At 40.6% G+C, this 26,552-nt stretch overlaps 1 protein-coding gene across 3 annotated transcripts in view; it reads left to right on the top strand.

Annotated features, from left to right (window-relative positions):
* Positions 1 to 22,550, top strand: part of MBOAT1 (membrane bound glycerophospholipid O-acyltransferase 1) — a 55,569-nt gene extending 33,019 nt beyond the window's left edge. For 2 of the 3 annotated variants that reach the window (XM_082046841.1, XM_082046843.1), the window contains exons 5-13: positions 4,546 to 4,601; positions 6,817 to 6,871; positions 9,645 to 9,828; positions 11,474 to 11,666; positions 13,628 to 13,731; positions 16,527 to 16,591; positions 17,980 to 18,112; positions 19,914 to 20,065; positions 22,153 to 22,550. In XM_082046841.1, coding sequence (XP_081902967.1) covers positions 4,546 to 4,601; positions 6,817 to 6,871; positions 9,645 to 9,828; positions 11,474 to 11,666; positions 13,628 to 13,731; positions 16,527 to 16,591; positions 17,980 to 18,112; positions 19,914 to 20,065; positions 22,153 to 22,285 — 1,075 coding nt within the window. In that variant the 3' untranslated portion in view covers positions 22,286 to 22,550. The remainder of the gene's footprint in view (positions 1 to 4,545; positions 4,602 to 6,816; positions 6,872 to 9,644; positions 9,829 to 11,473; positions 11,667 to 13,627; positions 13,732 to 16,526; positions 16,592 to 17,979; positions 18,113 to 19,913; positions 20,066 to 22,152) is intronic. The other variant, XM_082046842.1, reaches the window with a different exon arrangement.
* The last annotated feature ends 4,002 nt before the right edge of the window (positions 22,551 to 26,552 follow it).

The raw sequence follows: 26,552 nt of genomic DNA, 5'->3' as shown, positions 1-26,552 counted from the left end.
TAGCCAGTTTTTACAAAGGAAATACATCTGCTGTTGGAAACGTACACGTACTCTGTTACCGTGTTATTATAAAACGCCATACAGAAATACTAACTGGTCCTGTGAGTTCAGTTGAGGTTTTTTTGTTGTTGTGTTTTGTTTGTTTGCTTGTGCTTGGTTTTGTTGTTTTGTTTTGTTTTTGTTTTTAAATGTATGAAGTGCAATACATTGCACTTCCTGTTCCAGCAGCTGTGGGTACCTGTGCTCCGCAGCACGTCCCCAGGGGTGGCACAGCAGGGCATGTGCAGGGTGGGCAAGGGGAGGTCAGTCTCTTTGCTGTGCCTGCTCATGCCTTGCCTGCTTCACTGGGCATTTGTCCACTTGAAACTGCACCAAGATCACTTGCCACTGGTGACACAAAAGCCCTGCAAGAGCTGCAATGTGGGAAAGAGCCGAAGTTCAAGCAGGCAGTCATTGCTACTTACTCCATGCATCTAGTGCATCCCAGGACATGTCTTCAGAAGCAAATACTCTTTAAAATGAAATGCTCCTATCATGAAGGCATAAGAAATGTTCTTTGGGAGCTTTCACCAAAAAAAAAAAGAAGTTACTTTGGAGGTGTGATGTGTTTAGTGAAGTATGTTTCCTCTGTGTGCTTCAGCATTTCTTAATTTTGCTGTCAAAAGCAGAAGTAGGAGCCCACTGCCAGTGATACCATCATGGTGTCTGTGCCTTGGCAATCCCCTCAGCAGTGTGTTTAATGTCGTAGCAGAGTGCGACTGCATGAACTTCTCCTTGTGGCTTCAGGGCTAAGGAGATAAACCTGAGATAAATATTCGCTGTTTTGGAAGCTTGCCTGCAGTGAGCCTTTTGACTCCACCTCCTCTCTTAGTGAAATCGGGTCAGTGGAAACTATTTCTAGTGAGTGTGTGCCAGACTCCTCCACAGGATTACCTAAGGTCAGGCAGACTCTGCTTGGTAAATGTCTTTTCTCTACTAAGAATCAAAGCTCACTCAGTGCAGAAGCTGGCCTGTGATACAGGGAGGATCCCCACAGCAGGCTGACATCTGCTGACATCTTTAGTTCCTGTACTTCTGGGCAAATTTATTACGTTGAGGCAAGTCATGTTTGAAAATTACATTAACTGGTATGTTTTCATTCAGAAGGTTTAATTAGGGAGGTAAAACCCTCTCCTGAATATTCTGTTGTATTTTTTTCTAGTGCTATTTTTCAAGGCATCTAATGTAAGCTAAAGAGAGTTTTGTGGGTTTTTTAAAAATTTGTTGAAATTTCCTATTTCATACAGACTCCCTGGGATAATTTATTTATTTATTTAAATTAAAATTTGGCCACTATGGTTTGTGTGTAGGAGGTACAACACATCTACAACTTGAGATAAAACTCTTAGCTAATACATAATTCAGAGCTCTGCCCTGTCCTGCAGTGAAGGCTTGGTCCCCCAGTGAGATGAAGTCAGTGTGGTAATGGTAGACGGGTGAAGGAGGAGGAAGGTGCTCCCTGTTCACCTGAAACCTTGCTCACCCTTTGTGTGAAGCATTTAGTGATACTGATCTTGTGAAAGATTTAGAGGGTGTCATCCTGTTGCCACCATGCAGCAGGTTTCCACCTTCCCAAGTAGGGTATAGAAGAGATATGCAGATGTGTAATATGATGAATGGCAGGAGAGAGAACTGCGGGTGTCTCAGATGCACTTTGTGGGTCTCCCTCCCACCCATGGTGTTGGCAACATCACTTTTGTGCTCGTTTGTCTCCTCTGGAGTTGTGGTTTGAGGGAGGCAGACTGTCTGTCTTTTCTGATGAAAATGCATAAGACTGACTTTTTCTGCTGGGTTACTATGTGCCATCAATGAGGTGATGGAGTCCTAATATAGATGAAGAGAACCTTTCTCTTCTCTGTGTTTGTATGTTGTGTGACTTTAGTGCAGGCTGCACTTCTGCTTCCCTCAGTTAATCAGCACATCAGGACTGTTTGTGTTTTGGTTCTCTCTGGCTTATGGTGGGGGCCCCATTTTCTAAGACAAGTGTCTAAATTTAGGCCACTTAAAGGCACACGGTTTTGGCTCTGAGCCTGAGGTTTAAAGTTACCCACTTCAATATTGGCATAAAGTGCTTGCTGTAAGAAACATATGCAGCAAATTGCACCAATTTGTAACAAGTGTTAGTGCTCACCCATAAAGCTAAAAGGTCAAGCACTGATAAAATAAAAATCTGTGTTTATTGCAGTAAAACTGCTGGTTCACTGACAGCCTCTGTCTCTCTTAAGGATTAAAAAAATCTGCTTTTGTATGCTTATGGATTGGGGTTTGTGTATCTTTGAAGCAAAGCTAAATTTTGTCTGAATGGGAAAATCTATTTTGAGAAATAGTATGTTGAAGTTAATGGTGAAAATAGCTTGTAACTAACTCTTCTTGAAAGATGAATTGGAATAAAAATTAGAATGACCCAAAGAGAGCTGCTGAAGAAATCCTTATGTTATGGTTGTATATCTAAGCTTGTTCTGGGTTTTATATGCAAGCTTTTTTACTGACATTTCAAGTAGAGACTGCTGAAACAATAAAAGTAGTTTCTGATGAAGAAATTGACTGATACTACATGTTGTCTGTTTCTGGCTAGAAAATGCAAGTTATCTGCTCATGCAGAATTACATGCAGACTCTTGAAAAAGATTAGCCATATTTAGTATTAAAGAAAAAGACCACTTATGATGAAAGAATGTGTTTTTCCAGTATTCTTGTGTTTACCATGTTCAGCGTATTAACGATCTTGAAAATTAGTTTGATTTATCATAGTGAGATAATCAGATTTCAAACAGTTTATCTTAGCCTTTGGATTTGCATTTGATTGGAACCAGTAAATCGATTTTAGTTGAGGATGATTCAGAATGTCTTGGAATTCTCTGCAGAACATGAATCAGAGATATCATTGAATGTAACTTTTGCTTTTTTGATAAATCAGTGGGGAAAATACAGTGCTCAAACTAAAACCAAAAAGCCTTCAGCTTTTTTCCTTCATTGGATTCCAGAAAATATATTACAATGTTTGAAATGAATGGCCATAATATTTTGAGTAATCTTCTATGTCTCTTTAAAAAGTTCCATTTACCTGTCAAACTCTGTAAATAGCCTATGCCCAAACTTGGGTTTTAATTTCCGTATTGAAGACAACATTTGTGTTCAAGCAGAAACCTCTGTATGGTTTATGTTGATAATTTATCACCGAATCGAGAAACAATCCATTGTATTAATCTGTAGAGAAGACAAATCTCTTCTGTGGAACTGATTTTACATATAAACATCACAATTAAAGCTTTAAAAATCATGATGTATCCTCATCACCCATTACAGCCTCCTGGATATAGTGGTTGTGAAGGTCTCCTGAGATCTGGGTGCCCTGTGCTGGTGTCCCCAGTGGCAGAGAGGTGGGGAGAGGCAGCGTTAGCAGATGCTTATCCCTCATTTTGCCTGCCATGGGTCCTTCCTGATTACAGGTGTTCAGTGCAGGGTTTTGTGATTAGGGCTCCACAGCCCTTAGAAGCTGTTGTTGACCACAATTAGCCCTGGAACCTTTGCCTGTGAGAGACTGGTTAGTTCTCCCCATGGTTTTGCCCCATCTTTCTTCTTATGTACCTCCAAGTGCTTCTGGGTATGTCCTTTACCCTCATGGGGACCAGCTCCTGATACCAACAAGTTGAGTTTTGCTTTTTTTCTATTCCTTACCTGCAGCAGCTCACATTTGCCTACAGGGCTAAGAAGCTCTGTAAAGCTGGTTACATAAATATTAATATAAGCAGCCCCATTGAATGTAATGGCTATTCCTAGGCTGCTTGTTATGTTGGTCCCAAAGCTGCTGGGTTGTTGTAGCCTGTAAGTGTGGCTCAGCTACAGCTAGCTCATGATTTTGGGATGCTCCAGATCTCACATGCCCAAACACTCCTAGTTAAATGTGACATCTTGGACAGGCTGTTGCAAGGCAGTTGCATGGCCAAGAAGCAAGTGGGAAACTCTGCTGTGCTGACTCTGGTATTTGCACGTAGCCCTAATTGATAGGGCTATTCATTTGGGGAAATAAGCATGTGTATTGGCAGAGTTGATGTCCATCTCCTCAGTGCCCTAAAAAAACAATAGGAGACTAACAGTAAGGAGAGCCATAGTTATGTCACAGCAGTGCCGCTGTATTCTGGTGTTGTATCATTTGGGGCTTGAATTTGGTCTTTGCCTGAAAGGAAGCCCAGTGGACTGCAGAAGCTGGTATTTCCTAGTGGCACGATTTCTGCTGAATTACAATTTGCATTGCTGCAGGATGTGGAGACATAAAATAAGGCTTTGTGTGCACTTAGCAATTAAAAATTCCAGTGCAAGTTACTGTGGGGTTGTTTTGAACCCAGGCAATTGTCTTATGCCTGACTTCCTCCTTCAGTTTTAATTGGATGTTTTCCACTCGTTGCTAATACAGTTATGCCTTTTAAAGGGATAAAGACATTCAGTAAGGAAGTTGGGAATAATATGAATTATGAGACGTTTAACTGTTGTTCTGTCTTTGTTACAGTCCGCTGATGATAATTACACAGAAGATCACAACACTTGCATGCCAGTTACATGATGGTAAGAAGAGGAATCTCTTTGCATGTCCTGAAGACAACCTTTTTATTCCAGCACATTCTGCCATTGACTTATGGAGTGAATGAATGTAGTTCAGTGAGTCATTCCAAATGAAGAAGAAAAATGCTTTTTGGAGGAAAACTAAAGACTTCAAGTTCTGATCAGTCCTCTAGGATCAAACTGTCTTTGCAGTAACAAAGGCAACTGTTCTTCCCTTTGCGGGCTCTGCTTCCTTGGGGCCCAGTTTGCATTTTGGCTAGCAACAGTATCTGCTGTTTAGATGCTACAGTGCATTTTCTTTAAGCTCTCAAGAGGTGCATTTGATACATTAATGTAACTCATGCCTTTAATGTCAGTGTAGCAAAAATATCCTATCACTGATATATTTAGTGATGATACACTTCATGAGTTGTGAGAGACGGAATTCAGCAGCTTTTTGCCAGTGTAGGGAGAAGCACAGTTGCAAGCAAAAGAACTTTGCCTTCAGCCTTGTGCTGTGCTGTGACAAAGAACACTATTATTTCCCAGTGAAATGCCTTTGTCTAGTATAGCACAAAGACTAGAAATGTCATCAGTGCTGTTATTGCTCATGTCTCCTGATGTTGCAGTGTGAACTTCTGATAGTCTGAGGCCCATGGTGTTATAAGCTGTGGGTGGCTGAGTTAGTAGCCTTCTATGGAGTTGTAATCATCTAGAATTTAGGTGATGGCCACACCACAGACTGCAGGGTCTGGCATTTTTTTCAGACCACATTTACACAAGTGGGTCTAATGCTTTTAGCTGTCTGTAATGGGTGCAGCTTGGAGCTCTGTGTGGGCTAATTGACCTTGTCACTGACATTTGTGTTACTGAGGCTTTTCTGCTTCTGTTATTTAAGGTAGCCAGCTCAGGTACCACTGCGTGCTGCAGTGGCATGCAGCCTAGATGCACATCTAGAATATTGAAGGTAAATGAACAGACAAAAAGGAAAAGATAACAGCAGAGGCAGGAGCATTTTAAGCAAACCACAAATCCAGCAGATTAATGATGATGGAAAAGGCTCATTACATTGTGAACATCCATATACGAAGCAGTTGATCAAACAGAGGCAACTTGCTGTTCAAGCATCAGTGACAAATCTCTGTTTCTAAAAATTAAACATAGCTGCCCTTAAATGGAAACAGACAAACAAAATACCCAGTCCTTTAAGTAATTAAGTGCTTAATTGTTTCCCTGGAACTCACATCCTCCCAGTATTTACAAACTGAAAAAACAGAGAGACAATGGGAATGAACAGCTTATCAGCAGTCTTTTTAGGAAATGGGTTTTCTGTGTGTATATTGGTAATTATGGCCAGTATGCTTCAAACAGTAGTGTTGATTGATGCCAGGTCCCTGGTCTTGTGAAGATGTATATATGAACACTCAGCATCAAGTGCTGTGACTCACCCTGTGGTAAGTTGTTCTGCTGAAGCCAGTGGGATTCCTCACAGTGTGTACAGCCAAAGCTTCAGAGTAAAGGTTTTGAGGTATTTGCTATGAGCAATGTCTGTTTATGCGCTGGCCATCACACCAGATTTTTCTGTAGTTTTCCTAGGACAGCGAATATGTATCTACCTTTGGCGCCAAAGGTCTTGTGTGCTCAACAGGAGGTCAACCCTTCTAGCCTGGACCTTGTACGATTCCAGATTATTACTGATGTGTGTGTGTTTAGGCTTGCTCCAGCAGCAGGCAGCCAGGCTGCTCCTTCACACCAGCAAAGCTTCTGTTTCCTGAGAGCCCGTTTCTCTTCCACTGCCCACTCCTCCTGCTGTGAAATGCTCCATTTCTCACCAAGGAGCCAGCGGGAGGCTTGTGCCTAAATGAGCTGGCGGCTTCTGGGAACAGAGGTTTTTCCAGCCCAGGGCTGTTAGCAGAGGCTGCTGGGGTCGCTGCCAGTTGGTGGCATGGCGAGTTGCATTGTGTCTGTGGGAATACTATGGCTGCTTCTCCTCAAAGTGTAGTGAGGGTGAGACAGGGAATGAGGTAGGGAACTGGGTAAAGAGGTAGCATGGAATGTGAATGTACATGACCTAAAAGTTAGGAATTTAGCTGTATTACAACTGCCTGTGACAGTTGTTGCTTGTGTTGAAGCTTATGGCTTTAGAAAGTTATCTGTGGGATGCAAACATAAGGCTTGGTGCATAGGTTTCATTGTCTGGCTTTCAGAAAGGTCTAATATGGCTTTTCTTTCTTTCTAGGAATAGGACGACAAGCTGAGGAACTCACTGCTGAGCAAAATCGGCTTGCTGTAAAGTAAGAATTTAATTCCTCTAGTAACTTGTGTTTCATTTCCTCCAAAGAAGTTTAGGGTTTGGGCTTGGTGTGGTGGGTTTTTTGGTGGTGTTTTTTTGTTTGTTTGTTTGTTTTCCTTTGCAATGCCAGGACCAACTTATTGACCCAGCCACAAAAATGTTCCCTGCTTCTTCCCAGCCTGAGATAAGGCACAAGTTCTACCTGCTTCTTCTGTCTGCTTGAGCAAGCACTTTTGTTTTTATAATGCTGCTATGAGTGCTCTCCTTACACGTAAAGAGTTTCTCTGTTATATTCCTTATTTCTTCAATCCAGGACTTCTGCCTTTTTCACCTTATGCTGGTCAGTAAAACACTGAAGTACTTGGCAACGTCCCATTGACTTAAATATATACTCCACGTTCCACAAAACTAGTCTTTGCTGAATCAACTCTTACATTCAGGCTAAGACTGTACTATATGGACTTTTTTGGCTATTGTCTTCATCGTATCTGTGATATGTTACTTTTTCAAGTAGAATACTCCTCTATCAGCAAACCACTGCATAGTAAAGTCCATTTTGGTTTGAATCTGACACATTAAGTACTGCTTTTCTTTGCCATAATTTTAGGACACTGAAATTTTATTTTTCCTGTCTCCCTCTGTAATGTTAATACTCATAGTCCTTCAAGTTATGTGATTAGTCTTCTCATTGTTCAGAGGGATACAGCATGTTGGTCGTTGTTAGAGTGCCTTTTTTTTTTCTAAATACAAGTGCAGCAGGCAGGTGAATTCTTTCTTTCTTTTTTTTTTTTTTTTTAAGAATAATTAGTATTACAGAATTAGATAACCATAACTACTTTTCAGCATGAAGTGTTTGTTTAAGGCCAAGGAAATTATTTCCTTCATTTCCAAGGCAGAAGATTGAGCCATCAGAAAGTGTACCTGTGATCTTCTAAAAGTAAGAAGGGAGTAATTTCTCGAAAATCAAAAATACTGTAGGGAAACTCATAGAACTTTCTCTGTGACCCATAGCTTTGTGTCTATCTTTAAAGCTGACAGCATAATGTTTAACTGCACTAGGCCCTTATGACCATATGATTAATTCTAGTCAAATTCTCACCAAACAGACTTTTTTTTCCTTGTACAGTAGATGAGCTCATAATAGAAAAGTACATGCCAATAGCTTGTCAGTGGCAGACAAGTCATAACTGAAGAGTTTTAAATCCCCTTTGGTAATACAGCCTTTTGTCTTCCCTCCTGGTTTTGGTCTGCTTTTGTTTCTCACTCATCCTCTGTACATTCCTTCATGCATTGCTCATGTCTCTCCACCCACCCATGTTCAGAATGTACATTGAAACTAATGACTTTATTTTTAATCTTACTGTAGAGCACAAAAGCGCGAATCATGGTCCAAATTTTGCAGAACAGAAAGATGATCCTTACCCCAAATTGTTTGCTGCATCTTTCTGTGAAATTTCACCAGAGAACATATCATTCAGGCACTAACATCTACAATAGCCAGCAGGGTGAAAGCAGAAAATCCCGGTTAAGCTATCTGTTTATTCAAACTAATTCAGCTTCAGAATAAAAGTAGGCAACAGCAAATGTTTAACTGTTGCTTAGTTTTTCAGCTAGAAATGTATGTTTAGGTCTGAAAGAATTTTAAGTGGTATTTGGTTTATGCATGTCCATCTGTGTCTTGGACAGTCTGGAAAGTCTGTGCCCTAGTTTCTTTTCTCATCTGGGGACTCCTCGTTTACCTGGATGGTGACTGTTGGCACATTTGTGGAGAGCACTGTGTATCGTAGTGCAAAATTGAAATGTTGGTGTTTTCTGCTGTATAAATAAAGCAAGCCCAACATTTTACAAATTACACTGGTAGTGAGAGGCCTATGCATCATTTAGTTTTACATCCTACTGATCTGTAGCAAGGACAGTGGATCTTCTTCATTTTACATCTAATGTAAACTCCCCTCCAAGCAACTTGTGGGATTTGCACTTGCAACATGGAAATAACGAACACAATAGATTCTCTTTGACTTTCATCTTCAGCTGTCTTTTGATTTTTGTGTTTTCTCCCTAGTTCCTCTTCCTGTTTGTGATGCAATACAGGCAATTACTTCCTTTATTTGCACAGTAGGACAGAATGCCTCTTCTTTCTCTTCCTCTATGTCCTCACATCACATTGCCCATTTTTCTGAAGGCTGAACTGAAGGATGGGTGAGAGCTCCTCTCAGGCTTGAGAGTCCTGATCTAAATGCTCCCCACCCTGTGGTTTGCACAACAAGACAAGCTACTGCATCACATTGCTTGGTGAGACCAGTGTTACTCAGCTTGTGGTCTGCCAGCCCATACAGGCCCCTGACATAGTTGGCAGATGTCCAAAACCTGTTACCAACTTCTCACTCCTGGCACCACTGGCCTGTTCAAGATGTGCAAGTCAATGTGTTTGAGAGTGGGTGTCTAAATTTCTCACTGTTTTTAACTAAAATGTTTCTAGTAATAAGATTGCAACTTTTCAAATCAGTGGCATTCATTCACCGGTATTTTAAGCACTTCCTTGTTACCCTTGTGCTGACTGCCATCTGCCAGACATCACCAGGATATAAGAGAGGCTGCACTTCGTCTTCTCCAAAATAGATCTAATGAAGTTTCAGCTGGTGGGGAGGGTGGCAGGAGAGAGTTGAGGACTGAGGCAGAGAGTACAACAAAAAGCATTTGTGAAAATCTTTGCTGTGTTTTACCTAGTTTGTTTTTTTTTCTTTTGTTTTGATGTGCGTGGATGATTTTCACAGGACGAGACCTTCTTTACTGGAGTATTTAAGCTATCTCCTCAATTTTATGAGCATCATAGCTGGGCCTTGCAGCAATTACAAGGATTATATAGCCTTCATTGAAGGAAGGCATGTGCACATGAAACTGTTAGAAGTGAACTGGAAGCAGAAGGGTTATGACAGACTTCCTGATCCTTCTCCAACTGTAAGTTTTAAAATGGCAAAGATTTATTGTGAAAGGCAGGAGAGTACAGCTTTGTATATGTTTCTCATAATTAAAAACGAAGAAGAAAAAACATTTTTGGGTTATCTTCCTAGTAAAGATTACAGAGGCTTTTTTTTCTTTGAAGTGGCTGCTGTTTTTATCACAGGGTTGGGGTGAAGGGCTAGTGTCTTCCTCTTGAATTCCCCAAATGTGTTTGGCTTGCAAAACGGGTCATTGGTTAATGAGTGTCCTTTGTGCAGCGATGGGAAAGGTCTGCAGGTTCTGACAATGACAAGTTGCAGTTCAGCTCCAAACAGAAGAGGACATGTCAGAAAAAAAAAAAGAAGTCAAATCCCACCCATAGGGCAGGAGATGTTAGAAGTACATGAATCACAACTAATCAGAAGCTGTCGCTTGCAAAGGTGCTTTGCAAGAGATTCTCACGCTTTAAGATGACTTGAAGGCAATTCTTCATACACGATTAACACTAATATTATTTTATATTTTGTTAATATTACTGAAGACCTTCCTATAAAATGACCTGCTTGTAAGACAGGATAACAGAGAATGAGAAGTAGATTCCTCTCCTTTACCTTAAAGTGACACTGAATGCGCAGCTATGTGAGTGTGTGCAAAATGTCTCTTCTGAACGTGCCTAAACATACCTGATTCCTGTTGCACATGGTTGTATTTCTACTGACTCCAGTAGTGTTACTTCTGACTTACATTAGTCTGACTGAGGTCAGAATAAGCCTGTATTGTGTTAGATGCAATTGAGCAGAGAATATGAAAATTTGCAACATAGGCATTTAAAGACAATTGCATGTTACTTTAATCCTGAATATGAAAATGATATAAAAAGACTACTTGAGATTAAAAAAAAATGCATTGTTTTTTCAACATTGTATTGCACTTTTATTTGTCTTTTGAGAACATAAGTCAATTTTTACATGGTACCCAAGTGCCAGATTTACCTTTTGAAGTCTGACTGTATCAAGTAGTTTACTCGTGATGTGTATTTGAAATTGATCTTCTAACTACTGACATGATTGTTGATAGTATTAGTATATAGAAAGCTAGGGAGTGGTCACAGAAAACAGTATGGTGTAGCAGATACCCTATATCATGGGAAGGTATATGTGCTGTGTAAGATGTATGCTTTTTGGACAAGTGGTTTTTAGCAAGATCTCTGGATGACAGCTGGGCAATAAGACCAGCTATTGTACTGAATACCAATGCTTTTGGCTTCCAGAAGGAATCCAGTCTTTAGTTCCAGGAGATGACAGTCCATATAGGGAAGATTTCTCCTTTATGTTGTAGAGTTTGGGTTTTTGCTTGTTTTATTTCTGATTTTAGGACCTTCGCTAAATAATGTAGGACTCTCATGTTAAGTTCATCACCAGTTTTGACTTCTAATTGTCCTTTGTACCTACCTACAGGAAGTTCAGGAAAACAAATTAAACCAAAGCTTTAGCTGTGGCCTTTCCTTTGTTACCTCTTCTAAACTAATTATCAACTTTGTCACTGCTAACTTAATTGGTCCTTGAAGTGCATTTGGTTTGTATGTTATGAGTACTACCTTTTTTTTTTTCCCCTTAAGCAAATGTTTCTAATGAATGTTTCATTGATGTTTGTGCTTTTTTAGGGAGCAGTGATGTACAAGCTGTGTATCACACTAGTATCTCTCATTTTATTCTTGACACTTACCAAGAACTTCCCTATGGCATATATTATTGATAATGAGTTTCTTGATAAAACACCCTTCTTGTCAAGACTTGGTTACCTGTATGTTGTAACACAGGCAGCAAAACCAAAGTATTACTTTGCGTGGACTTTAGGTAAGTCTGGCTGCATCACTTATTTTTGTAGGCAATAAATAAGATAATAAATGGGGGAGGGGGTCTGAAACATTGTGGGGAAACAAAAATAAATGAAACCCTAGACCTGTAGTTTCCGTGGGAGACGTACATGTGTTCCTGTAGGCAGTAGACCACATCGAAGTGGGGAGATGTCAAAAGTTTTGAAAAATGTTCATAAAATCTCCTCTAGCTTGTCTGACATCTCTTGCCTCTGGAACCAAATCTGCTTTTCAGCTTCTTGCCAGTAAAGACAATGTAACAATTTCCTCTTTCTTAAAACTTCGTAATTGTACAAAAATAAGTTTTATGGCAATTCTTAGGAAAAAAGGTTTGCCTCCTCTAAAGCTTTATGCGTAATTTGCCGCTTACATCAGACTTCTCTCTTCATGTGGGACATCTTCAGCACATGCATCTGTATTAGAAAGCTGTAGTTCTTGTTGGGGGGCTAAAGTTAGGCTTTGTCTCCAGGGCACTGTGTGATCCTGTGTGTGTTAGCTTTGAGCGGTCAAGAGAAAGGATTGAAGAATCATGAGGAAAGTGGGGAATGAAGGAGGTGTTGGGAAGGACCCAAGAATCTTGGCAAGAAAAAGGAGAAGATAAGGAAGAGGGCTCATTATAGAAAGAAGCAAATTTCTTTTATTGGGAGCCAGTTAGACTGGTAGTCAAAATAATCTTTTTGTATTTTACCTTCTTCCTTTTAGAAGGCACCTTTCCCATCCATGTGTGAGGAGTCAAATCACTTTAAGACAGGCTGAAAATTGGGAGACTGAATTTTTTTGCTGGTATTACAAGTCTGTGTGTAGGGGAGATCCTGAAAACCCAGCCAACAATGCATACACCTGAAACTGAGAAGGGTGTCATTGAGATGGGAAGAGCCAGGGAAAATTTTAGGTTAGAGAAGGTTCTTCATTTATTTATTTATTTATTATTAGTCTTGTTGCTTTAAAGTAGGTTCTCTCCCAGGTTTTAGAATTCCATCATGAGTTTGTGCCTGTCTTCATAGCACTTACAGAGCAAATTCAGTTTTCATTTTTGGGAAAGAAATGCTTACCTTTTAAAAGTGTAACTTAACCAGGCTTGTATTTTCTAAATGATCTAGAAGGAAAAGCCTTACCTGTATTTTCACTTTCCTTTTGCTTCCAATAATCCTTGGTGTTGACTACTCCTAATGATCGAGAGATAATGAGTCCCTCCTGTTTTCTTAGTGCTCCGAGAGGGGATTTCCCGCAGGGGCATGTTAAAAGTAGGATTTTGAGACCCAGTGATGGGAGGGCTCCCAGGCAAGGCTGAGCAAGGAGGCAGCTGACTGGCGCCCTGAGAAAGAGCAAGAATTGCAGCATGTGAAATGCCTACCGTTACCCAAGCTTTTATTTGCACTTAAAGTAGCTAAGTCTGTAACTGGAGTTACTCAATATTTGATTTGTAGAGATGATGAGGTACTTAGGGAGGCACTGAGCAACAGGATTAGCAGAAGGTTTTGTCTGTGGAAGTCTGAATGAAAGTCTTAATTAAAACAACGGTGTTGGTACTCAATAGAAGTGGTAAGCATGCCTTTGAGACACTGAAGTTTTCCTGAACTCTGGAAAATGCTGTGACATCCAAGTATGCTAATTGATTTTGTGGCATCTCATATAAATATATCTCAGATTGATAATAAAGGCAACATACAGGGAAAAGTGATTTTTATCTATTGCTGTTTTATTTTTATTTTATTATCTTATTCCTTCTGCCCAAAGAGTAGATAGTCTTTCCTCTTGAGGAAATGACTCTTGTGTCACCTTATAGCAGTGTCCCTTTGCCAAGAAGAAGCTTCTCTTTGGAGGAGAGAATGCTAATTGCTATAAAACTGACTTAATTGTGTGTTTAGTGTCATACTGACTTGTAAGAAAACACGGCTCCTCTAGCAGTCTGATTTGACCCGTTTTGATTTGATGTTGTAGCAGATGCAGTCAACAATGCAGCTGGTTATGGATTCAGTGGAGTTGATGAGAAGGGCATTTTCCACTGGGACCTGTTGTCCAATTTAAATATCTGGAACATTGAGGTGAGTTAAAGGAGTGGCTGCATTTGTGTAACTATAGACAAATGGGCATGATAATGAGGAGAAGCTTTGCTAGAAGGAAAATAGGTCGATGCCATCAGGCCACACCTCTTTGACATGGAGAGGTTTTGTATTTTATTTATTGGGCAGATAAGAAGCATCTATCCCACAGCCTTCGTCACGCTCTGTATTCAGGTTGCATTTCTAAATAGTTTATAGAGGGTTAATAAATGATTAATCAGATGTTTAATAAATGAGCAGTCAATTAGAGTAGATTGTGGCTGAGTTCAGCAGGTCAATAAACTGCTCACAGCTATGATTCTCCACCATCTGTAGTGTATTCTGTTTATTTACTTCTAGCAGTCTTCCACTTTTGTAACCCAGTTGAGATGGGTGGCAGCAGTGAAAGAGGCTGCCATGACACTTGCAAGGGCTGGGTCCCTGCACGTGCTGGAGTGCCTCTGGTAAGTGGAGAAAAGCAAAGGTCAGAGAGATCACAGGCACAAACTGAGCAACCTGCATGGGAACTGGCCGGGCCACATAGAGCTTAGACGGCTGCTGATCTACAGCTCCATCCAGCAAGCCGCGCTGTTTCTCAAAACATCTGTCACACATGTTTCTTGTGACTGCAGGATGCTTTTGACATCCGTTAGTCTTTTGTAAGCTATTTATGTTTGTTTCTCTAGCGCGAAAGATGGCCAATGTAATTTGTTTGCCCTGAATAATGTTTTGTGAATGCCAGTGGGATGTGAAAATGTTTATGTGTCTGAGACTGCTTTCTAAAGGCTTCTTTTCTGTAGAAGTAGGAGGAGCTTCTCCCTGTAATTCTGTAGTTATGATTTTAAAAGGAAAAGCAGATGAAAACAAGTTGACTGCTTTATTGCTGAACGATCTGTGACTAAGCGAATGTGCTTTAATAGCTCTGCTCAAAAAGGAAAGAGCCCCTATAATTCTTCATTGAAAAACATTGAAAGATGCCAAAGCTGTACATGTCATTATGTGTTTTGCCTTTCTCAACTTCCTTTCTCTGTGTTTCTTTTTTTTGTGGTGGTGGTGATGGTGGGCTTTTTTACCATAATTAATCATCATTATACATCTCTCCTTGAGTGGTACAGAATACACCGTCCATAGTGCTTTATACTCCTCAATGACAGTAACACCCTAGATACCGCTCTAAGATCATGAATCAATATCTGATTTGGTTTGGGGGCAGGAGGCAATTCCTTCCTTGATGGGCTGAGGCAGTTTCTACTTGAAGGAGGAAAGCGAAGTGCAGGCAATGTTCTTAAGCCAAATTAAGGAAACAGGAGCCTTTGCTCCTCTCTACGCACCGAACTGTAAGGACCCTTGAAACTTTTTTGCTTTACTGGTTACATGGGAAATAGAGATCAGAGTGGAGAAATTATTTCCAGGATCATAGAATAGAGTGCTCTCCATTGATTAGATCACGTGTGCAAAGACAAAAAGAGAGGCTACAGAGACCATGAACTCGCACTTTATACCCAACAACAATTCTGGGCATTGAATGTAAGTGTCATTGTGCAGTGCATTTTAAGCATGTATATCCACCTACATAGGTAAAATTGCTTAAGAGTAGGGAACCTGAGTGCTAAATCTGGCTAAGAAATGGCCTGATCTGTAGTAAAGATAAGCACATGGCAGGAGTTGTGAGGGCATTAAAATGTGACAGGAACTAAACGCATGTGGGGGACTTGAAGAAAGCCTTGGCAGCGTGCATGTTTTGACAGCCAATTACTACTTTCTCTCTTGTTAATGTAACAGGGGAATTTCGAGGAGGCCCAAAGAGAGTGACAGTATTACTTGGAAGAGAAATTATTTTTTTCTTGGCTTCTCTTGATGCAGTAATGCTATTAAAATGTGGCAGTGCTGCACTGGGAATTGCTAATCATTTTAATGCTTTAGACACAGAGGATGGAGAGCTAACTTTCAGGATTCTGTGTGGAAGTGTAAAAATGCATATTCCCTTTGGACACCTTTGCCTTTGGTCCATCTTTTCAGTGTGCCCTTTCTTTCAGCTGATATGTGAAAACAATGTGGTGTCACTGAATCATGTCCCCGCTTGGTGAGGAGGTCCTTGGAGGTTTCTGTCAGCAAGCGAGGAACCAAGGGGGAGCAAGGATGGGAAACTACTAGAGGTGAAGTTGATCTGGATTAGGCAAACTGATGCTGAATGGGGTCTAGCAGTCCCTTAAAGCTGGCAGAACTGATGTTGTGAGGAAGTACAGGTGGTTCTCCCAGGACCCTGGAGTCTATTCTGGTTTCTCAAGCTGGGAAGTGGGCTGAGAACTGGCTTCTAAATTTAGTCCTAATTTTTTTTGGTCTCTGTTTTTTAGTCTTCCCCCTTCCTTCTCCAAATAATTATGCATTTCTTTAAGGTTTTTTGGTAATACTTTGTTTTCATAGCACTCTAGGGAAGTCCAGGCTGTGTAATGGGTGGCGACACCTTTTCCAAAAAATGAAGCTGTTTATGAATGGAAGGCCAAGCATCTAAAACAAGAAAGTTCTTCAGATTTTCCATTGTTTTAAAAATAACCAAACATAGTATTTAATTTCACAAAACAAAAGGAGATTTTACAGCAAATGCCAAGTGTTAGCAGTGACCAGTCAGCCTAGTTAATGTCCCTCCCAAAACATGTAACGATGGACGACTGTGGCACAGTCTTCACAACACGTAGCTACTGGCATTAATATTTTCCATGTATCTCCTCTCTAATTTAAAATGAAAGTATTATTTTACAAGTTTCATTGCTAACCTTTCATGTGAACTTCTTTCTTAGACTGCAACAAGTTTTAAAATGTACATTGAAAACTGGAATATTCAGACAGCTGCCTGGCTAAAACGGTAAGAATAGTGAAACAGTAATGTGCTTGTAAGACCCAAAAACTCTAGATGGCCTGGAAAAAGAGTGACTGTTGAATCTCATAAATGTATAGCTTCTTGTGTGTCTTTGTTTCCTGTGTCTGCAACAGTTGGTGGAATACAAGAGTATTTGGTGCTGTAATGTTTTATTGCTGCAAATTTAAAATGCCCACATTTTGTATATGAGCAGCAAAGCTATAAACAAACTGTTCAGATCTTCCATAATAAAATGTAATAGCATTTTGATGGCATCTTTTGGGCTTCTGTTTGCCTCCATTATTCTTGCTGTATGGTTGCACTTTGCTATGTTATGTTTTCCATGTGTACTATCACTGGATGCAAGCCTTGTGCCACTGGGATCCAGTTCAGCTAGAACTGGAGAGAAGTTGAAATCTTCAGAGCCCCAATGTAGTCTGGTTTGGAGTTACCAGAAGATGGTCGCTTAGAGGGTCCCTGTTAAGGATATGAAGAAGAGACTTGCAGCACTGAGAAGATCTGATTTTAACCTGTGATTGTTAAGACACTTAAAAATACTAGCATAAATCCAGGTTTTGTAGATTGAACTGTCTCCTGTTATTTGTTACACCTTTTGGCATGATTAAAGCTCAGCGTACAGTCAATGTAAGATCTGAAGTACAGGCACGGATTTATTGTAGTTATCATAGCTATTTTTGTTGTTAAATATATACACCATACAAGTCAATGTCTACTATTTTTCATGATTAAAAGGATGTTGCTGCTAAGAAGTGCATTATCTTGACTTTTTTCTTTTCAATTAAACCTGAGATAGCTAAATAGTTGTGTTCTTGAACCAGTGTCATTAGCTGATGTCTTTGGAGTAAGATTTCAGGCTGCTGAAGTTAGCAGGAATCCCCTGCTTTGCAACAGCTTATGACACTCCCTGTTGTTCCCAGCATCTGCCAGCTAACAGTGCCTAAAAGTACTTCTGTTCACCAGTGAATGGTGGGGCCACGTCTCTGTCCTTCGACTTGCTCTTGATCTGCCATCAGAGTTTTGAAGTGCAGTGTGTGACTCCAGATAGAGATATAAAGTTGAAAGACAGGTCTCACCTGCCCTCCTGCCCTTTCTTTCCCCTCCTTTTTTTTTTTTTTTTTTTTTTTTTTTAATGCTATGAGCACCAGGAATATTTGTACAGATGCTCTTTGGACACCTAGTGCCTAAAAGCATGTTTCCTCTCCCCATCTAATGCTCCATATAAACAAGAGTGTCCCATGCCCTTGTCTGTAACTGAGGAAAGATAAGACCATTAAGACAACAGAATGAGACCTTAAAAACAGAAAAAGATTTAAGTGCAGTCTCCATTGTTCAGTTGTGTTCAGGTTCTTCTTATTTTGTTTTTGTCTTTGCAGTGTCTGCTATGACAGAGCTCCCTGGTACCCTACGGCTCTAACGTTTATCCTCTCGGCCCTGTGGCATGGTATCTATCCTGGATATTATTTTACGTTTCTTACTGGAATCCTTATCACACTCGCAGCCAGAGCAGTATGTACCCTTTGTTGTTCTCTTCTAAGACCCATGCTAGATACTATCCAGCTGTCAACTGTGGGAACCACCCTGATATGGTCAAGCAGCTTGTCCCTGTTGTGAGCCCTCTTTCATGCCTTTGTAAACTTGAGGTTCACTGAAACTTTGTTTTGTATTGATGCTGATTACAAAGTACCCCCAGCAGTTATAACCAGCCCAGTTCTGCACGTGCTGCAATGCTGTCCTTGGCTGCCAGAGGAAATGTTGCTTGTGTGTGTACGGTTAGAAGTACCACCAGCTATGTCAGATTAGTTTGGGATTCAAGGTTAAGCTTGAGTCCAGACTTCCGCTAGGTCATGTTTTCTATATGTTGGCATGTAATCAGCTCTGGACACAATGTTTCACAAGAGGCTGTTGTGGGTTGAGCGCTAGCTCAAACTTTAACTGTTTAATGTGGATGCAACTGATGCAGTAAACTGGTCTCCATGTTTATGAGCCTCATTCTTGGGTGGAGTCACCAAAGAGAGAACAAGTTTTATGTCTCTCACTTTGTTAAATTTATTACTGCTGATCTTTCAGGATGAACCAACCTGTGGTGCAGGGTTAGGAAGCACCATCGTTGTCTTTCAGACTTTGACTATGAATAAATAACCAGGTCAATCTGAAGGATGAATTAAGCTAGTGATCAGTATTAGCTGCTGTGGCTACAGCAGGTTGCTGAACATGCAGTCTTAACATGTGCTTTGCTTCTTATTTATGAGGATTTCATAGATGTTGAGATAAACCAAAATCTCTAGGGAGCAAATGCTTGCAGGTAGAAACACATATTTATTCATTTAAAGTAACTTTGTTTCACTGTTGATAACCATAAATAAATTAAAGCCAGGAGAGAGGAAGATCAAGTCATACCAGCTCTCCTCCTCAAAGATATTGTGCCAGACACCCAGGATGAGAGTCTGCTCCCATGGTTAGAATCATAGAATGTCCTGAGCTGGAAAGGACCTGCAAGGATCATCGAGTCCAACTCTTGTCCCTGTATATGACAACCCCACAGTTCACACCATGTGTCTGAGGGTGTTGTCCAGTCTCTTCTTGAACACTGTCAGGCTTGGGGCCGTGACACCTCCCTGGGGAGCCTGTTCCAGTGCTCCACCACCCTCTGGGTGAAGAACCTTTTCCTCATGTCCAACCTAAACCTCCCCTGGCACATCTTCCTGCCATTTCCTTGGATTCTGTCATTGGTCACTAAAGAGAAGAGATCAGTGCCTGACCCTCCTCCTCCCCTTGTGAGGAAGCTGTAGACCCATGAGGTCTCCCCTCAGTCTCCTCTTCTCCAGGGTGAACAAACCCAGTGACTTTGGCTGCTCCTCATATGGCTTGCCCTCCAAACCCTTCACCAACTTTGTAGCCCTCTTCTGGACACCCTTCAGTAGCTTTATATCTTTTTTATCCTGTGTTGCCCAGAACTGCACTCAGTGCTCCAGGTGGGGCCGCACCAGGGCAGAGCAGAGCAGGACAATCACCTCCCTCGCCCGGCTGGCAATGCTGTGCTTGATGCACCCAGGACATGGTTGGCCCTCTTGGCTGCCAGGGCAATTGGGGGACACTTCTCTATTTGCTGCTCATTGACTGTGGGATCTTGGAGATGCCAGTCAGTACACTTCTGTCTTCCTACTCTCGGGGCTTTCTAACCAGAGTATAAGCTTTTCTGTACTAGTGGTGATGATAAGTGGAGTGTCATCCACTGCAATGCGTCCACATGACTTTGCCTAAGAAATTGATTTATATAATCTTCTGTGTACTTTTCTGTGACCTGCAGGTAAGAAACAATTGCAGGCATTACTTCCTCTCGTCAGTGCCTCTCAAGATAGCCTATGACGTTGCTACCTGGGTTGTCACTCAACTGGCCGTGTGCTATACTGTTGCGCCATTTGTTATGCTGGCTGTTGAGCCCACGATTAAGTTTTACAAGTAAGTTCTCTCTTCTTGACTATTACTCTTTAGAATGGCACAGGCTTTTGTTAAACAACCCAAACCACTCTGAAAAGAAGTTGACATTTCATCACATTTGAAAGGAGTCCAAACAGGATGTTTAATAATCTGTAAGGGGTGATTTTTGCGCTCCTATAACTTATTGAAATGATAATAATAATAATGCTAAGGCAGAGCACTTCTGCTTCTCAGTCTTTCTGCGTCCTTATGCCACTTTGTGTATTTGGTTCCCTTTTTCGAAACAGTCAAGTCTGAGCCATTAACAGTGGCCAAGGCTGGAGAGGTTAAGAATAATGTGAGTTAGCAGTAGGAAGGACTCGATGAGAAAAGACCAAGATTCCAGCTGCCAAGTGTGTAGAACAGGAGATCTGATGGGTCAGCAGGAGATAAGGAGGTTGCCTGGTAGAGTATTACCTCTTGAAATGTGTATGCTTCTCTTTTTGAATACTTTCATAAGAAGTGAATACTTCCTTAGGTTCCTTAAAAATAAGAAAACACTCGTGTAGTGGAGTATATGGGATATACTCTAATAAAAATAATTTGAAATAGAGAAATTGAGAAAATAATTTGGAAAGGAAGACTGGACTACATTGCTTTACTTTTCTTTCATTCTTCAGTAAACTTTCAACACAGAGTAACAGATTTTGGTTAAGACAAAAGACAATTCATTCCTCTATAACATAAGATATAGAACTGGTAGTCAGGATAGCTGCTGTCAGTAAGTCAGTTCAAATGGGGTTGAATTTTGACATTTTCTATTCTTGTTTCTTAAAACACTTTATTTCAACACAGAAAATGTACTGTACAAAAATTACTCCAAATCTTTCTTAGTTTCAGTAAGGTGCATTCCCAACTACCTTGTTAACATCTAATTTTTCTATAATTAAAGACAAAATTAGCAAACAGCAGTCAGAACAAAAAAAAAGGAGAGAAAAGACTAAAATATTAAACCAGTTTATAAATTTACCCCTTAAGTGAAGTTGGTTCCTTTTGTGCTACAATAGGTCATTCCATGTAGTAAATATTAATATAATTCTGTGAGACTACATTGCTAACATCAAAACTACAGAAATAAATATGTATAAAGAACTTGCTAGTGCTATGCCAGCATCCATGAATGCAGAAATGTTACTTTTACCAAGGTTCTGAACAAAGAAAATTATTTTCAACCCTTGCCCCAAGTTGGCTCATCAGCTTAATATTCTTTGCCCTAGAATATAGTTAATACTTAAGTTTAGAAACTGTTAAGCAAGGAAGTTTGGAGCACTGCACACCTGGCAGTGGTCTTAACCACCTTACAAAATATTAGAACTATGCTAAGAAGCATAAATGAGGCCATAGAAAGGTGCATCTCTGTTGTTAAGAGCTGGACCATACTTTTCCCAGATGTAGTCCTCCCCAAGTTGCCAGAGCCTCATGTAATAGGTTTAATATTTTTTATTTCTGTTCAATCTTGTGTTTACCAAATTATTTGAAATAAAAATATTTGATATTTAATAAGATATCAAATTAAGATACCTTTGAGTAGTTGCCTTCAAAAACACAACCCTGCTGTAAACATCACTACCTGACCTTCCCCAGCTAAAAGCTGAGTGTTTTGATTTATTTCAGATCTCAACACAGCACTTGGAATCATTTGTGTGTATGTGTATTTGTTGTCTTTTGTTTTGTTTTTTAAACTTGAGCAACTTTTATGTCCTAAGAATGAAGGATGTTTCTTCAGAATGTAGCCATGTATATTCTAACATTAAAAGAGAGATGGGCTGAGTAAGCCTGAAGTTGAATTACATGGGTTAACCTGACCTGTCAGACTTCGGATGCTGGAATTTCCCAATTTATTCCTGGCCTTAACATTAACATCCGTGGCAACATTTTCATTTATGCCAGTGGATGCTACATGCATAGGCTGTGCGAAATTCAGGGGTGTATTTTTGTGCTTTCTAGGTCAGGTTCATACTGTCCTCATTTATCACTTAGCATAAAATTCTGCATGGACTTACTGAGGTTGCACAATTCATGTTATTGGCAACAAAAATATAACATTCTCTTTCTGCTTTTGTTTCCAGGTCAATGTATTTTCACATGCACATTCTAAGCATCCTGGTGTTGCTCTTGTTACCGATCAGACCTCAAACCCACTCCGTGAGAAAGCCTCAGAATCAGGCCATGAAGAACTCTGTTAAAAGCAAAGACAAATGATGCCTCCAAAGAAAATTGCTGACATTTGGAAATCGAACTGTCATATTGGAAACAAACAAAGAAGAATAGAAACGGGTGGGATGAAGGTTGAAGTAGAATACAAGTGGCATTTGTATTAGATTCCTTAAAATTTTACTGGACAGGGCAGAAAAGAGCCTGAATGACTGTATTCCAAATTATTCCAGTTAAGAGAGATTTTTACAGGCAACGTTTACAGGCTCATGGGGCATTTTGATTTTTTAAATAAATATTTTTATGACGTGTTTTTATATATTTAAACTTTTTTACACGGGCATTTTTGCTCTTTTACAGTAATATACAATTATTAATCAATAATCTTGTGATTAGAGGGCCAGGTAGTGGCTAGTAAACAATTAGACCAGCTGCCTGGTAGCCTGGTGCTGTGGGCAGCTGGCAGGAGAAGCTTTTCATCTCTTGGCTATGGAGAAAGATGGTGCAAGTAGAAAACTTAGGGACATGGGGTTGCTCAAGGTGCTGGCACTGACTTCTGCCCTGGCAGGGAGTAGAGGGAGCAGGGCTTTCCCTGGCAATCCCCAGAGCAGGGACTGCAGCCTGAACTTGGCAGCAAGAGTATTTCACATCCTTCACCATGACACCTGCTGGTAATGAGGGCGAGACAAGTCCCTTGGGAATAGGTGTCTGGGAACACTGGCAACTGGCTCGGCCAAAATCTAAAGCCAAGTAAAAGTGAAACAAACAAACCTCAAACCTTTAGAGTAAAAGAAGGCACATACACCCTGTGATGTGTAGAGTTGTGCTTCTCTAATGACATAGCTGGTGCTCATTGCTACATCAGCCTTACTTTGCAGTTTTAGAGTGATGCAGCGCTTCCATTTTTTCAGCATCAAAATAACTGGGGAGCCATGTGGGTTTAGTATTTTAAGCTCACAGTTAGGGGTTAAATCTGAAAAAGGTTTGTAATGGGTCAGACTGTTCTACTCAAAAACATCCCATCTTGTGAAGGGGTTACATTTCAGCAGGATAACACTATGAAACCTGAACAGTAATTATCATAGTCATAATAAGTCATTCTCTACAAAATATTGTGTTGTGATATGATCATCACAAGAGTCAAGACTTGGGTCCTGTATGATCTTGACGTGTGACTTAACCTGTTGATGCAAGTTTCCCTGCTTATAAAGCCCTTGGCTTAGAGGGATGTTTTGAGGCTCAATTTCTAAGAGCTTATTGTGCATTGAGATAACCTGCTGCTAAATGCTGTGTCAGGTTTTATTTCTTTGTTCTTTTTTTAAATCCACTTACCCCAATAAAACAGGCTGGTATGACACATCAAAACCAACTAAAACATTTTTTAAAATGACTGTTTTCCAGGAATGTTTTTATCAGGATTTTGTAGAAGCAATTCACAGAATCACAGAATCACAGAATCGACTGGCTTGGAAAAGACCTCAGAGATCATCAAGTCCAACCCTTAATTCCCTTGTTAAAGTACTGGTATTGCTTTATGATCATTTAACTGACATGTGATTGAGCAAAGAATCTGCTGGTTGCTGCATTCTGATTTTTGTGTCAGATTAAAATTTTGCAGAATCCTAACATTTTGGGAAGAAACAAATTGGTGAAACCAAAACAGGTTCAAAAAAAATTTCTTTTCTCTGATGGGAAGTTTTTGTTTTGTGACCACCTCATGATTTAGAGCATAGTTCATGGAAGAGTTTATTTGGTAATTTATTTTGAAAGTGAAGTGGGATTGGAAGGTTGATCTGAATAAACAAATTGCTTTGTGTCACCTCCTGGCGTTATTAATCACATACATCTAATGTGAAAATGGGTGAGCAGGTGTGAGATTCCTCACACTTGTGAGGTGAGATCATAGAATACCAGGTTGGAAGTGGCCACAAGGATCATCTGGTCCAACCTTTCTTGGCAAAAGCACAGTCTACACAAGATGGCCCAGCACCCTGTCCAGCTGAACCTTAAAAGTGTCCAATGCTGGGGAATCCACCAGGGGAGATTATTCCAATGGCTGATTGTTCTCATTGTGAAAAATTTCCCACTTGTGTCCAGTCAGAGTCTCCTCAGCAGGAACTTCTACCCATTACCCCTTGTCTTTTCCATTAAACTCCCTGTAAAAAGGGAGTCTCCATCTTCTTTGTAGCCACCCTTTCAATATTGGAACAAGGTGATGAGGTGTCTCCCCTAAGCCTTTTTTTTTCTCAAAGCTGAACAAGCCCACTTCTCATCTGCTGGATTTTACAGACAAGCTGGGCTTTACAGCCTGCTCCTGCTGAAACAGAGACAAGATGAGCCCCATTCATTTTTGTGGAAGTTTTGTCCTTAACTTGGCTGATCCTTACTTGTCCTCATTTATGTTTTCTCCTTGTTGACACCAGCCTCACTCGCCTCTTGGGCATCCAGCATTTCCCTCGAGGTCTGGCTGCACCAGCCCTGTTGCTCATGGCAGGGAGCCAGGGTGCATCCTTGGGGAGGATGGCGGTTTGGGCGCTGCTGGATGTGGGATCCTGTGCGCTGAAGCCAGGCTGTGTTTACCTCCCAGAAACTGGAATGTATCTCTACAAGTGTTGGCAGAGCCAGCCTAATGCATATCAACTCCAGGCTTCAGCAACACTGCAGAAGGCCCATGTTTCCATCAGGTTGGCTTTAGTACCTGCTCTGGAAAATAAATGGACTTGATGGGGGTTGCAGGTTTGTATCTGCTACTTTGCACCTGGAGATCTGCATGCACAGCCCGTGTGCTGCTCTGCAGCCCTTCCCCAGCTGTGCCTCCAAGAGAGGACAGATATTATCTGTGGGGTTTCTTTTCTAGTGTTTCATGTAAGTGGAAGTTGCTTAACTATAATGCCATCAACTTCTGTTGTAGTTTCAGCTTCTACAATGTGATGGATTAGTCAGGGCCAGTGAGCAAACTCTTACTCTGATGTCACGTTGTCTTCTCAGCCTGAACTCCCTGAAAACAGGAACCCTGAGCTTCAATGACAACTGGTCATGTGGTTTTAATATGATATGTTACACAAATTAAAAATGAAATAGTACTTTTTAAATGTTGCATTTGCAGGGAAACTTGCTGGTTGAATTAGTCTTAAAGTTGGGGGGGAAAGAAATTGTCAAAAGTATTTGCTGTACTGTGTTACTGTGGACTGGGCAGCTTACCTAGACAAATGTGGCAGCCCTGCAAAGCTAACACAGTGTGGATTTAAATCGCTGTAAAATATTCCTTTGAAAAAAGGATATTAGCTTTGGTACTACCTTTTTCAATCCTTTGTACTAAGTCTTTCTCTCCTTTTCTTCTTCTCAGAGGGAGAAACTTTGGTTTTATAGAGAGACTGCAAACAGCCAATACTATTTAGAGGAGACTCGTGCTAGTAGCATGCATCTACTTTGCACAGGAGTATGTAACTCTAAGAGCCAAAGTAGACATTCAGGTCATAAAAGTGTGATGTTGGGAGCTCAAGTACTAGCTTTGCATTACTTGGTCTCTACTTGGAATACTGTAACTTTAGGGACTGCTTCAGTGATTAAAATCCATGATTGTGATTACCAACATGTTAGTAGTTTCTAATCCCTGTCTGTGGTCCTTGTGCTGCAAAAAGCTGAGGAGCTGGTGCTCTTATGGAGATTCTGAACACAAACAATCTTGATGGTTTGTAGAAGAGAAATATGGGACTATCAGACAGAAATTTAAAAAGTAGATTGTACTGGACTGACAAAGGTTGTATTTTAAATACAGGAATACCAAAAAGACACCATGACCATCACCCCCTTGGTTTGAAGGCAAATTCTAGGTGCTATTTTTCTGCACATTCTGCTGCATTAAAACTAAAGTAGAAGTTGAGGCATACTTAGGAGAAAGGACTGAAGGACTGAACGAAGAGTAAAACTTAATTTCAGCTTAACTGTGAGACTGATATTTAAAGAAGCAACAGCTCAGCAATTTCCTTAGTGAGATGGAAGCACAAAGTACTTTCTTTGCTGTCCTGTAAGCTGTCCCCTTCCTTGAGTACATTCCTGCATGTCCCCTTGGAGCATGCCGAGCAATGCAGGCAGCACATAAGTGGGATACAAGGTAGGCAGATATTTTTCCTCCCTTTTTGGCTGCTCTGTTCTGCATGCATACATTGTACATAGCTGAGATGTTTTGCATCACTTAAAATGAGGTAGGCGGGTAAGAAGGCTGTAGATTTTTAGCCTGTTGATAGGTGTTCACATAAACCTGCACTTGCATCTCTGTATATATAATATCAGGCTCAGCAGACTAGAACTGGAT

The sequence above is a fragment of the Streptopelia decaocto genome (genome assembly GCF_964273445.1).
Source record: "Streptopelia decaocto genome assembly, chromosome: 2".
Taxonomy (NCBI): domain Eukaryota; kingdom Metazoa; phylum Chordata; class Aves; order Columbiformes; family Columbidae; genus Streptopelia; species Streptopelia decaocto.
This window is presented reverse-complemented; position numbering and strand designations above follow the sequence as displayed.